The sequence below is a fragment of the Bombyx mandarina genome, chromosome 08 (assembly GCF_030267445.1).
Source record: "Bombyx mandarina strain Sakado chromosome 08, ASM3026744v2".
Lineage (NCBI taxonomy): Eukaryota > Metazoa > Arthropoda > Insecta > Lepidoptera > Bombycidae > Bombyx > Bombyx mandarina.
The window spans coordinates 9,288,075-9,301,337 of record NC_143215.1 but is presented as its reverse complement, the minus strand read 5'-3'; the positions used below and the strand labels follow the sequence as shown (position 1 = coordinate 9,301,337).

General features: G+C 34.0%; 1 protein-coding gene across 2 annotated transcripts; it reads left to right on the top strand.

Moving 5' to 3' along the window:
- The first annotated feature begins 1,816 nt into the window (after positions 1–1,816).
- On the top strand, positions 1,817–12,855 carry LOC114248140 (protein FAM117B). 2 transcript variants are annotated; one of them, XM_089729203.1, is made up of 8 exons: positions 1,817–2,563; positions 4,212–4,339; positions 5,459–5,606; positions 6,048–6,187; positions 6,459–6,558; positions 7,123–7,179; positions 7,501–7,604; positions 8,111–12,855. In XM_089729203.1, exons 1-8 carry the CDS (start codon positions 2,347–2,349, stop codon positions 8,255–8,257), a joined length of 1,041 nt encoding a protein of 346 aa, XP_089585329.1. In that variant the 5' UTR covers positions 1,817–2,346; the 3' UTR covers positions 8,258–12,855. The 2 variants fall into 2 exon arrangements, with proteins under 2 accessions (XP_089585329.1, XP_028037081.1); XM_028181280.2 differs by lacking the exon at positions 7,123–7,179 and having other exon boundaries at positions 1,818–2,563.
- The last annotated feature ends 408 nt before the right edge of the window (positions 12,856–13,263 follow it).

The following is a 13,263-nucleotide window of genomic DNA, read 5'->3' as shown; positions in this document are numbered from 1 at the left end:
AACAATACTGAAAGTAGTCTTTAGCTTTGTTATGTTGATCCATGATATCTTTTTTTTTACTGTACATTGTTTTGTGATAAAGGACAGAATTTAAATTATTTATGTTTTTTTTTCAGTGTGTAGAAACTGTGTAAATAAATTTTCTTAATGCATAATATTTTTTATTTTCCTAATACGTATTTTGAACTATTTTTAATCGTTCTCCAAAATAAGGGCAGGAGCCACGTGTTTTACCTTGACGGTAAAGTTGGCCTTGACAAAAGCTTAGGTATCTGGACGCTGGTAGCTTCAAAGGGCTATTTCAGTTTCTCCGAATTCAAGGCAAACTCGTGGGGCTTACTCAGTGACTTGTGTCTAGGACTTGTTTGTCAGTGACTAGGTTGCTTAAGGAACTCAGCGACAAAGTTCGATAAGAACGGTGACCGTAGCTTGGAGAGCCTAAAACCACCGACATGCTTAGAGCGACGGTGGCTGTATGTTGCCTGGTTGCTTGGTTATTAGAGGCGGCCACCATAAGTGGGTTACCATATCACGACGATTTTTCAAAGAAGCGTTCTGATGCTGTCTTCGGGCACAAGTACGTAGTGGCTCGATTTCGAGGTTGTCATAAAGATTTACGGTCCTCGTTGGATGACATGAAGAGAGTTAATATGAGGGTGGGCTCGGTGACCAAACACTACACTTGCTTAGGTAATTACCATACGTATGCAAGTTTTGTAGAGTATCACCCCGTAAAGAAGAAAGAACAGCGTTAACTTCACCGACCAATCTGCGTCGCATTAGAAATAATATTTATAGTACCTGCCGATACGTGCTTATTATATACAGCCTTCAACTGGGAATTGCGTAAGTTTTTTGAGATTCATTTTTTAAACTTGTTCCTGCCTACCGAATTTGAATAGTCATATCCACATATTTTGAGGGTGACCAGGTAAGGGCTATATTTGGGTTATCTTGCAGGTTAAGAAAATATGAAGTTACAAAACTTACAAACATTTATTCTTAAGTTAGTAAACGATCATCATTTTTCGTTTATTTTCGCTTATTAAAAATTTGATAAAAGTCTAAATATCTTCTTTACATTAGATAACAGACGAACTCGCATTCCACTTGGAAAAAATCTTCGCACACATTAAAGAGCAGTACACTACTCTAGTTTTAAATTAAAATCTTCAAATTTAACTTCTAATACTTACTTTTTTCTCCTACCTACGCCGAAAGTTCGGTTTTCGTCCCGCTGTACAGGGAAGAAAGTGTAACTTTTCTCCCTGGGTACAAGTGCGCATGCGCGTTAGTGTCCACGTCTGCTCTCACGCACCTAAAATTCTCCGCCATTGTTGTGCTCGGGTAATTTGCAATATTGTGTTTAGCGTAAAAGTGTAATAAACAAAAGGCAATAAAATTTAATAGTGAAGTATTAAATAAAGATGAGTTCATCAGACAGTTCTTATATAATTAATAGTAGTTTATTTAAAAAGTAAAAATCAGTTAAATTGTTTTTTTTTAAGAAAACGGGGGGCTCTGCCCCCGCTAACCTCGGCCAGGGCTTCGCCCCTGGACCTCGGCTCGGTACTCCACGAACTTTCGGCCTGGTAGGAGAAAAAATAGTATGTGCACCGCGGGAGAAAAGTTGAACATTTCCTCCCGCATGTAAAATTGCCAAACACTTTTCTCCCTTGGTGCACAATGTACTATTCTTAATTATATGAACTAGAAAATATATGTTTTAATACCAACCGAGACCAAATTTTACTATTTTTTTATTTATCTTGCTGAAACAGTTATTTCCAGAGCCTTTAGCTTACCAAATCAAAAAAATACTTTTGGTCATGGTCATGGCGGAATAATCAGCTGTTAATTGCAACGAAAGTGATTACGTTAAATTTTACTTTAAAATGTATAATTTATATCATAAAAAAATTGCGTACTTCCAATTACCAATTCTTAATAGCTATCGGATATAATTCATTGTACAAAATTAAAAAAGGGTTTGTAGTAATGGCGCGACATTCCTTGTCATCTGTCAGGTTCACTCATCCATTGTGCAGAAAAAATGTGACTCGTTCAATTTATAACTCTTGTTTTTATCTAATAAGTTGTAGTTGAACATTAAGTACAAAATTTAAATGTTTCCCATGTGTAACCAAACTTGTACTTCAATAGTTTTACAGTAAGAAAACCGTGCTCTAAAAGCAGCTTGCCAGGCCTAATAACAAATTTCAATACAAAGAGTGTACGCGGCTTCACTGCTCGGACTTGGTGTTTTTCTTATTTGGTGACAGTTAACTGTTAATTTGTAATAGAAAAAGTGATAAGTGCAGTGCTCGTAAATTAATTTCGTGAAAGATGTCGGGGCGAGTACGAAAGCAAACGGATTGTTCTGTGGGTAAGCAGGGCCCGATGCGGGCAACGCTGCCTGTGTCTTCGGTAATGAAGCAGAGCGGTGGTTTCAAGAAGAATACCAGCAACAGTCCGACTATGTCTCCCACGAATATGTGGCGTAGGATATCACCAGATCACGCCCTCTCAGGTCAAAGGAGTCCTGGTGCTATAAATTACAAAGGTGATAACGCTCATTATTTCACAATCAAATTCACCACCACTAATAATGTAGATTAAGACATTAGTAACTAAATAGATTGAAATAATGAAATTACACAGGAAGTGAACTATAATAAAATTAAAATAATGTTACGATAAATCAAATTTCGTTTTTACGAATTTAAATTCCACTGCAAAACATCTCAACATTCACCAGTATTAAGAGGCATTATGTATAAAACAATATGCCAAATAATCATGTGGCATTTACATTGTGTTTATGAACTTTTTTTTTTCTTTTTTTTTTTTATTGCTTAGATGGGTGGACGAGCTCACAGCCCACCTGGTGTTAAGTGGTTACTGGAGCCCATAGACATCTACAACGTAAATGCGCCACCCACCTTGAGATATAAGTTCTAAGGTCTCAGTATAGTTACAACGGCTACCCCACCCTTCAAACCGAAACGCATTACTGCTTCACGGCAGAAATAGTCAGGGCGGTGGTACCTACCCGTGCGGACTCACAATAGGTCCTACCACCAGTGAACTGTAACAACTGTAACTCCAGGACCTCTATGCAAATAAATAAAACAAAAGAAAATAAATACTAAAAGTAGGTAATGATCACTATTCATTCTATTATGAAATAACAATTTCTCATTATGTACATGGATTATGGGACTCCAAAAAGACTACAATTATTGTACCCTGACAACATTTTAATAAATAAAAAAATTATGGACAGTGGTTATTAAAAACCCAGACACAGTAATTAGACTGGTTTGCCACATGAAATATTTGCGTAAGATGGCAATCAAACTCATAACCCTTGGCCCAACAGTCAGTGCTTACTATGATGCTGACTTATTGGATCTGGTAACCACATGGTGGACCATACCAGCATACACCAGGTGAACTGTGTATTGTATAAGAATAAAAAATTTCTTAAATGTTCTGAGTTTAATAAACTTTAATTTGTAGCTAAGTTGTATATTGTAGAAAATTAATGAATTCAATTTAACTGAAAGCCTTCATTTTACTTTATACTAACCATAGAATACACATTTTGTATTTTATTTTTTTGCCTGATCATTCAATAGATTTCTGGAACACAAAGAGCTGATTCAGTTAATTAAAATAGTACTAAATATTTGATATGTTCTTAAAATACTACCCTCAAAGGCTTTTACCTAATAGTTAGTAAGTAGTCATCACTCTTGAACAATTTCAAAGCTGGCAGCACACTCAAGGTACTGTTTATCGCGAGTCAAAAGCTATCATCTCTCCATTATTTAAATCAAAATAAAGATAATGTTTGTGGTCAATGCCTCTCTGAGTCTTAATCTCTTCTTTGTTTTTGTTTGTTAATTGTATTGTGATGAAACTTTGTGCAGGTGTTATGGCACTGCAGGAAAGGTGTCTAACATAGTACCATAAATGTATGAAAGGTGGCATAAGTAGTTTCAACAAATCAATAATATTTTGTACAATTCGAAAGAGACATTGCTGCACAAAACAATTTTCCTCTATTACATTATATAACAATTTTTTTAAACAACAAAATAATTCTTTATACACATTTTCATTAATTCTGATATAAATATGAACATGTACAATGTATAAAAATGTATTAATTCTGCAGTTGATATTATAACATGTTCTATTTTCAGGCAAAGGTCGTTTTGGATCCAGTGTAATTCGACGGACAGCCTCCTTAGACACGCTTTATCATAAAGGGCAGTGGCCCAGGGATTATTACCTACATGCAGGACAGCTACAAGTGGATAAATCAACACAAGTAAGTGTCTTTAAATAACAAGCATCTCTTTAAACTATTTATTTGGTTACATGGAATTAGAAAACTTGATGAAGAGTGACTCAAGATCTACTGTAAATTAATTGAGATAGAAGTGATTAGACATTGTCCATACAACTGTTTTTTTTTCATTCTCTAAACCGTTCTTCTACATCTATAGATATGACAAAAAAATACTTTTAAACCTATGTAGAAGTTTTATTTGAAAAGTAGTTAATCAAATGTTTAATACATAATGTAGCTGTGTTAATTGGAATGTTAATATTGAAGTGGTACAGACAGTATTGATTGTATAACTTGTTGCACTGCCTATTTCTCTCCCAAAGTACTCTGATCTGAATTCTAGATTTTAAAATAAACACCAGTATTAACATCGTGGGGATAGATGCTAGTATCTTACCCATCCATTCTAACTTACAAAAAAGTCATCATCATCACATTACATCATTTCTACTACAATTTATGTAATAATCATCATTATCCTGCCCTTCTCCCAGTTACCTGGGGTCGGCGCAACGTGTTTTCTTCTTCCATACTCTTCTATCATATACCATTTCTTCGCTCACTCCCCTCTTACCCATATCGTCTTTCACGCAATCCATCCATTTCTTCTTAGGTCTACCTTTTCCTCTATATCCTTCCACGCTCATAGTTAACATTTTCTTACCAACCTCATTTTTATCTCGTCTCATCACATGTCCATACCATCCCAAACGCGCACTTCTCAGCTTCTCTGTCACAGGTGCCACTTTCAGACTTCCTCTAACATATTCATTCCGTATTCTATCCATTCTCGTTACTCCACACATCCATCGCAACATTCGCATCTCTGCTGCATGCAATCGCCTTTCATACGCGTGTGGTGGGCGCCAAAGAATACCCCCACCCAAACTTAGCTCATGGGTGTCGTAGAAGGCGACTAAGAGCCACAGAAAGACCAAAGCCAATTAAACCTCGGTCCAAGGTCAACAAAAGCATTCCCAAGGAGGGTTGACGTCAGGCAGGCGGCCGGTCATATAAACATTTTTGCCAAAACTTAGATCAACATGATAAGGAATTTATGTAATAATATTGATAAATTATTGAATTGCCTCTCACTAGACTGATGATGGTGGTGGAACATCAGGACGTTCATCCCGAGGATCCGATGATGACAAATTAGATAGATTTCTCCGAAGTCGTCTTCAGCGTCCATACAAACCATCAGCCTCAGGGGATTATTCTGTACATACAATGACTACAGCCTTATGTAAGTTTGGATAGAAGACATTCTACCATTTATTAATTCGTTCATAGTCATAACTTTGTTTTTGTTTTTGAGGCATAAGAGAAATCCTTTCTGAAGTTGAAATGCTATTAACAATTAAACATTAACTTACAGGAAATCAATATTAAATTTATTAATTGCACAGTGCACAGAAATTATTGAAATACAATTTATTTATTACAGTCTATCAGTATTATGTTAAGAATGAACAGCACTACCCATAGGATTCTTATTTTTCAGGAATTGTCCCCTTACATCTGGTATAAATATTTTCTAATAAAAAGGATTTATTAAGAAAGTTGTAAACACATCACGTTCCACAATGTATAAATTAAAATCGAGTTTTTGATTTAACTTCAATTACAAATTGACAACTAATGATTTAAGTTCAGTGCTTCATTGTGTTTCCCATGTTATTTATAGGGTCGCGCTTCGGTAGTGGCAATGTACCGCTTAGGGCAGCTCGTTCATCGGTCGAAGGCCTAAATCAAGAAATAGAAAGACTTGTGCTGTATCCAGCGAGTGGCACGCAAACCACACATTTGGATCGATTACGGGATAAAGTATGTAAAACGCTTCTTGTTCAAATTTTATTAGAAAAATGTCATTCTTTAAAAATAAAGGGTTATTTAGTTTATATTTATTGCCATTTCTTTACCTATAGAGCCCTGCCTTGGACTTATTTTCGCCTTGAGCACCTTATAAAGCCTTAGGAATTGAGAAGTAGTATTGACATGGATGAATGTTTTTATTTTGTCATCACTCCATACAATATAGTTCCCGTAGACAATTGTTTATTAACAACTTGTATAATTGTTAAATCTCACATTATAGGTAACACCAGAAGGGCATAGGGCTCCCTTAGCTGAATTACTTCGTCGTTCTGTGAACACTCAAACCCCACACGACCTGAGCCATACTGCACATTCTTCAGGTAAAACTATAGAAATAATTTTGCTAGAATCATCAACTCCGTTTGTAGATCTAATCAACAAGGATTGGATCCACTAACGTGCCTGTGACAGTGTCCTAAAAAAATTAAATAAAAATGCAATAAACCTAACATATAAGAAATATGAAAATTCAAGTGCTTCTCAATATAATATGTTCTAACAAGAATAACATTTTTCACAACAAAACTAGATTGCAAAAAATTTTTCTCAACATCATGGTCATGTAATCATACTGTAAACATAGCAACACTTATCTATAAAACTGATAAAGATATCAATTTACTTCAAAAGTAAAGTAAATAAACTTAAACATAATTTTGTTTATAAGTAAGTAAGAAACAAATTATTTTTTTTATGTTGCTATGTTTCAGTTCATTGCACTGTGAACTAGATAATATTTCATCATATTTACTTTAAGAAATAGTTTTTTTTTGTTACAACACATACCTACTATTAATATAATTTTGTACGAAATTAATTCTACAACCACATTACAAATTAATTTACTTGCTATCCAAATGCATTAAAATAAATTGTGGGAATAGATCCATCATCCAGAGGGTCATTCTCCAGCGATGGGTCTGCGGAGCTTCTCGCGGCAGGTCTATAAACTGTATTACGGCTTCTAGTGACTTATCTCCCTTGCAACCTATGTTAGATAAACTGATGCACTGATGAAATACAATACTGATTGGCAGGTCCTAGCATGGAAAACTTTTTGATTTTAGTTTTGCTTCTGTACCAGTAATTTGTAGGAAACATTAAATTGATTTGTAGAGGTTTATATTTAATATAGATAGTTTGAAATTTTTTATTGCTTTTCAAATGAGTTTGTATAGGATTTGATGAATTTAGAAACATCTATATTTAAGACGCGATTTTATTTTTTGATAGAATTTAATATTCAGTTACACGTTTTACAGGCGGCAGCGTTTGTTCATCTCCCGATCTCGATGGATCTAAGCTTGGTACTTCCCCCCAGATAAACCGCTTTTTAGCAAGGGAACCCCCTGACGGCTGTGAAAAGGTTCGTCAAATAGTACTTACAATATTTTCATGTTTATTTATTTAAAACCATGAAAACCGTATTCGTACATTTTAATTAAGTACGAAAATTAATTGTTCAACATTATGAATAAAATGTAAGATTTTTTTTTTAAATTACATCCTCAATCCATACGGCCTGACAACATACAGTCACCGTCGCCTTAAGCACTTCATTTCGGATCTTCCGATCCACTCGGTGCTTTTAGTCTTTCCGAGCACCAGTCACCGTGCGTCTGTGAGCTCACCTACATATTCGGTGAAGCCAAATAACCTCTCGAGGCTACTAGCAGTATATAGGCAAAAAACTAACTGACCCGACAGACGTTGCCGGGTACACAAGTCTTAAATCCGACAACTCCAAACTTTTTTTTCAGAAACTAAACGTTTCTGATAGAATTATATTGTGCTATAAATATTATTTGCATTGACACTTCAAACTCAAGCATCTGCATGTATATAGCAATTAAAAAAACAAATCATATCCAGGTGAATCTGAAAGCCGGCGAAGGTGCGTACACAGAAGCGATGTCTGTGATAAAGCCAGCCGTGGCTGGGTTCACGTTACGGCCGTCGCAGGGCTCCGCCTTCCAGCCGCTCCAGCCGGCGCCGCACCATTACCCGCACACGCACTGACTCGCCCAGCTCTCTCCGACCGCCTCCATGTTCCGTCTACACGCTCCAAATTGTCCAGTTTTAACTAAAGAAAAATACGAAACTCGCCGCATTAGAACCACGGTACAAAAAATTCTACTATAATCTGTAAGTGCTAGTGGTTTTATTTTCTCCCAATTATTAGTGAAACCGCTAAGATGGCAACATAAGTTAAATATTATCTATGAATAATATTTGGTTTGAGCGAGCTTACTGGTACTGTGTGGCTACTGTTCTGTATCTAGTATTTCTTAGTTAAAACTGCAAGACTGGGTATAAGATCATCATACGAATTTTGACTCAACTTTGTAAATCTGGTTCTTACTATATTTCATGGCCTCGTTCAAATCGCGAGGTTGCTTTCCTATGGCATACACAATACAAATTACACAATGTGCTATTTGAAAACTTGTTAACATAAAAAATTAATTCAAAGAACAACATTTTATTTTAGTATTATTAAATCTCTGAATTGTTGCTCTGTACAAGAGACAGTACGACATTATTATCACAATGTAACCAAATATATATTATGTATTGTGAATGCCATTTCACTAAAATTTAGTAATCTGACATAAAAAAAATGGATGGCTGTCACGTCTTAAATTAATTCTTATTTTTAATTTTGTGTTAAGTAACCATGCCGATTAGATTTTTACGTTTTATTTTCAAATGAATTCTAGTATTAGGATGAAAATAAAGAGACTTGCTTTCGTGGACGTTTGAACATAGTTCAATCTGAGTTGTAAAAATATCTGTAGTCAGTACTGTACATACTGAACTTGTATCACACCGCACACAAGAGCGGAGTTTCTTATTTTAAAAACACTAAATGAAATGTCTAAAATGCGATTTAAATTTATAAACATTAATCTATAATGACAATAATGACTTAATCTGTGTAATAAGTTACGTGTCTAAATCTGAGTATCTATTGATTGCCCGATACAGTAAATATCACATTAATGCAAACCTTTCACAAAAAGTATTGTCTAAAAGAAAAACAACCAAAGGATTTTATCACAATTTTAATGAATTAGTTTCCATTCTTTTTTGTCGATCGCGGTCTTGTTACACAAATGAAGAATTTGTATTAAGTAGGGAAATTTAGGGACAGGTACTAATTTTTGTTAGTAAATGTTGTGTTGTTTTTTGAATGAATTGTGGAATCAGAACATATAAAATCGAGTAATAAAAATCTAGGACACGTTAGCACTTGCAAGCTTGTGAATTTTTACTAGCTGGCAACATCGTCCTTCCTTGTTTAGTAATAAAACAATCGTGCATTCGACTCGAAATACTTCAGTTACCAATATAATGAGCCTTCTACCTCATGTCTCAAGCACTAGTGTGTCTATCTCTGATTCCTGCATAGTTCAAACATATTTTTATTGTTTAAATGGATGGACGAAATTACGGCCCACTTGTTAAGTGCTTACCGGAACCCATAGATATTCACTTCGAAAATTCACCACCCACCTTGTAACATGAGTGCTAAACCATAGTTTTACAGTACAACGGCTGCACCACCCTTCAAACCGAAACGCATTACTGCTTCACGGCAGAAATAGACAGAGTGATGCTACCTACTAAACTAAATGTCATAAGTTATTAAAATACAAAAGAAATATACAGAAGAGTTAAGGATCAAATACATACATAAATCAAATTTTCGAATGAATACGTCATTTGTGTAATAGCTCTATGTGATTTCTCTTCTTGAATGAAATTAAACATGGACAGTCGCAGATTTTTCATATACAATTAAGTTAGATTATTTGCACTCATTACTCCTGATAAATCTAATTACTTTGACTGGATTTACGTTATTTGATCTCATTTTATGTATTATTTTGAATTGTGTACATAACGCTGCAAACATACAAGTTGTTTTTTTTTTTATGTAAGTGACTTAATTCTCGAATTAAGATTTTTTTTCAGTTGATGTTACATGACATTGGACCAAATCAATGGGACAGAGTGTGTTTTTGGTCTTGTATAATATTGGTTGCTAATAAATTCTAATTCGAAGAGCTTTAAATTGTGGGATTTGATGAAATCAAAATTATAAAAATAAAAAAAATTGACTGAAATTTGTAAAATTAACTCATACTCTGATACAGGTACCTCATGCTTAGTATAAAGTTTAGTTTACCATAATCGTTCACCTCTGTTTTATACACTACAATTTTTTTTATCTAGTGCGAGCTCATCATTTGTGGGTGTAGTGTGAGAGCACTCCGTACAATCGTTGCCTTCAACTGTTCACATGAATACAAAAATACGTATCAATGGAGTGGCCATTGATACGAATATTTGTAATTTAATAGTATAATACACATTATGAGGTATTGCTACTAGAGCAGCAAAACATGTAACGATTGTTTACACTAAGGGCATTGTCTCATTAGTATTCTCGCTTGCTCGTATTCGAGAAACCATTTGTCTACGTCAACCTTTACACAATGTCATTATTACTGTTTATACATAGTCGAAAATATTAATTTGATTACATTACATATTGTAATTTTTTGTATGAAAAGTTTTCTGTATCTGTATCAAGTGAACGAGTACTCCATTAAATGCTTTTTTCCAGCATGGAGGGTTCAGACTATTCGGATTTCTCATTTAGGCCAAAACGCATTTCATCATCGAGACTGATATACTAGAATGTTGAGAACACACAAAACATAATATAGAAATCAAATCTGCTTTTACACAAACGCAATTATTTTGTAACCTTTTGTAAATTCGACAGCAAAAATATACATAATATATTTTTTGGATGGCTCACCTTTGGAATAAAAGAAATTAAGTATAAAATAAAAAATAAATTAATTAATTAAAAATATCATTGCTCAAATCAAAATTTTTACTAAGAGCCACACTTATGAAATGATGCCGAATTTGAAAATGTTTATCTTAGCGTTTGGAAATATATCCCATTGCTGAATGATGTATTAATAAATTAATGGAACGTTTTGAACTCAATAAATGAATGTGATTGTAATGTTAGTGATCAGGTTATGATCGTAACTTGACAACTCGGGTACTGGAAGCTATATTTGTATGCGACTCGCGCATTTAACGCGATCACAGTTATCCAGAGTTGTGAAGTGTAACGAAGGTGCTGCATAGTGATTGTAAGGGTGTACAGAGGACTGACTTGTGACTTAGGGCGGGCCGCACGGTTATCGGGAAGCGTTTTTTTATTATTTATTGGACATGCATTCGTCATTTAATCACTGAAATATTACATAACGACAGTTCTGTGGGAAACGCAAGCTTTCACGAAATAATAAATTGTTGGTCTACATCTACTTGAACACGATATACGTGTTGTGATTATTCCCTTGTAATTTATCCCAGGTTTTACTTTCATATAAGTGGTTAGTATTAATGGATGTGAAAACATTGTCATGGAAGAAAAACCGAGCCAGTATTTAAAAATCCGGATTTCTGTGTAAAATGTTTCGATAATAAGTGCAATATAGCTGTAATGTGAATAAATAAACATTAGGTATCCATGTTTTGAACGTTTCTAATTCCCTCGAGTACTCTGACTAATAATATAGACACCATTGATTCTTTGCTTATTAAAATGCCGTTTAGAATTATTGGGAACACTCACGTACTTATAGTTCATTGATAATTTTATTTTGTATCTTACCAATTGCTTCCATGTTTGCTTATCCCCTTTCCCCACGTTCGAAATCCAAAACTGAAAGCTGTACTGAACTTAGACTAGGTCCAGGTTGTAATTTAGGATTTAGATAAGCCTTTCCCAATCTTAACTTAAGTTTTAATGACTTGACCCAAAAAGTTATTAGCTATTAATAAATGTGTGCTATAAATGTCCCCATTATTTTTTATTTAAAGTAAAATAACTGGGACTCGATGGATGTTCTTAAACAAAAATGTTTAGTTATTGCATATTCTGTCATTGTGACATTGCGTTAACTTTTGCATGTTTGTTTAGGAATGATGGTTTTTAAAGTACATAAAGATATTTTTATATGTTCAGGGTAGAAGCGCAAGATGTAATGTACCATAAAAATAACATGAATAGGACCTTAGATACGATAGTTATTTTATAGATGGTTAATTTTATGTTTTAAATTTGCTTTTAGACTAATAAGTTTGTAATTTTTATTACTACGATATTAGATTTAAAACTAATATTTAAACTAAACCAAAAGTGCCCATTGATATAAGTTTACAGTTCAAGCAAGCCCTTTGTTTCGCATTTTGTTATGAATAATGTTTAGGCGACAAAATTAGAAATTAAGAAAATTATCATGGGATTGTTGAATTTTAGTTAACTAAAATTGTTGAGGTTTATTAATAAAAAATCAATTAGTTTTTTACAAGCAATGCTCAACAGAGGGCTTGTTTAGTTAGAGGCATTAACATCGTTATTAATAGTATATACTTTAAGTAAAAATAAGAATGGTTTTATTATAGTTTTGTTTCGGAGAAGAAATTCTAATTACTATTTTTGTTTCCAATATTTTATCACTTATCTATTTTCACTGTATCTTGCTGTATTGCAGACATATCCAATATACAGACTGATTCAATGGAGTGTTCTTTTATTTATTTAGATTTATAAAATTTACATCAAACAATGTCAACAAAGAAGTAGATTACATTCAAATATTGAAGTCATTATTTGTCTTTGCTATACATTTTATCACTAAATCTATATATAAAACAGAATGTATATTCACTAAAACTCTGTACGATATATTTTTAGTATTCGTAATGTAAATGTATCGAGTTCTCGATACGAAAACGGCATTACATTAGATTAGATGGTAGTATTTTTTTTTTTTTTTTTTTTTTTTTATTGCTTAGATGGGTGGACGAGCTCACAGCCCACCTGGTGTTAAGTGGTTATTGCAGCCCATAGACATCTACAACGTAAATGCGCCACGCACTTTGAGCTTTAAGTTCTCAGTATAGTTACAATGGCTGCCCCACCCTTC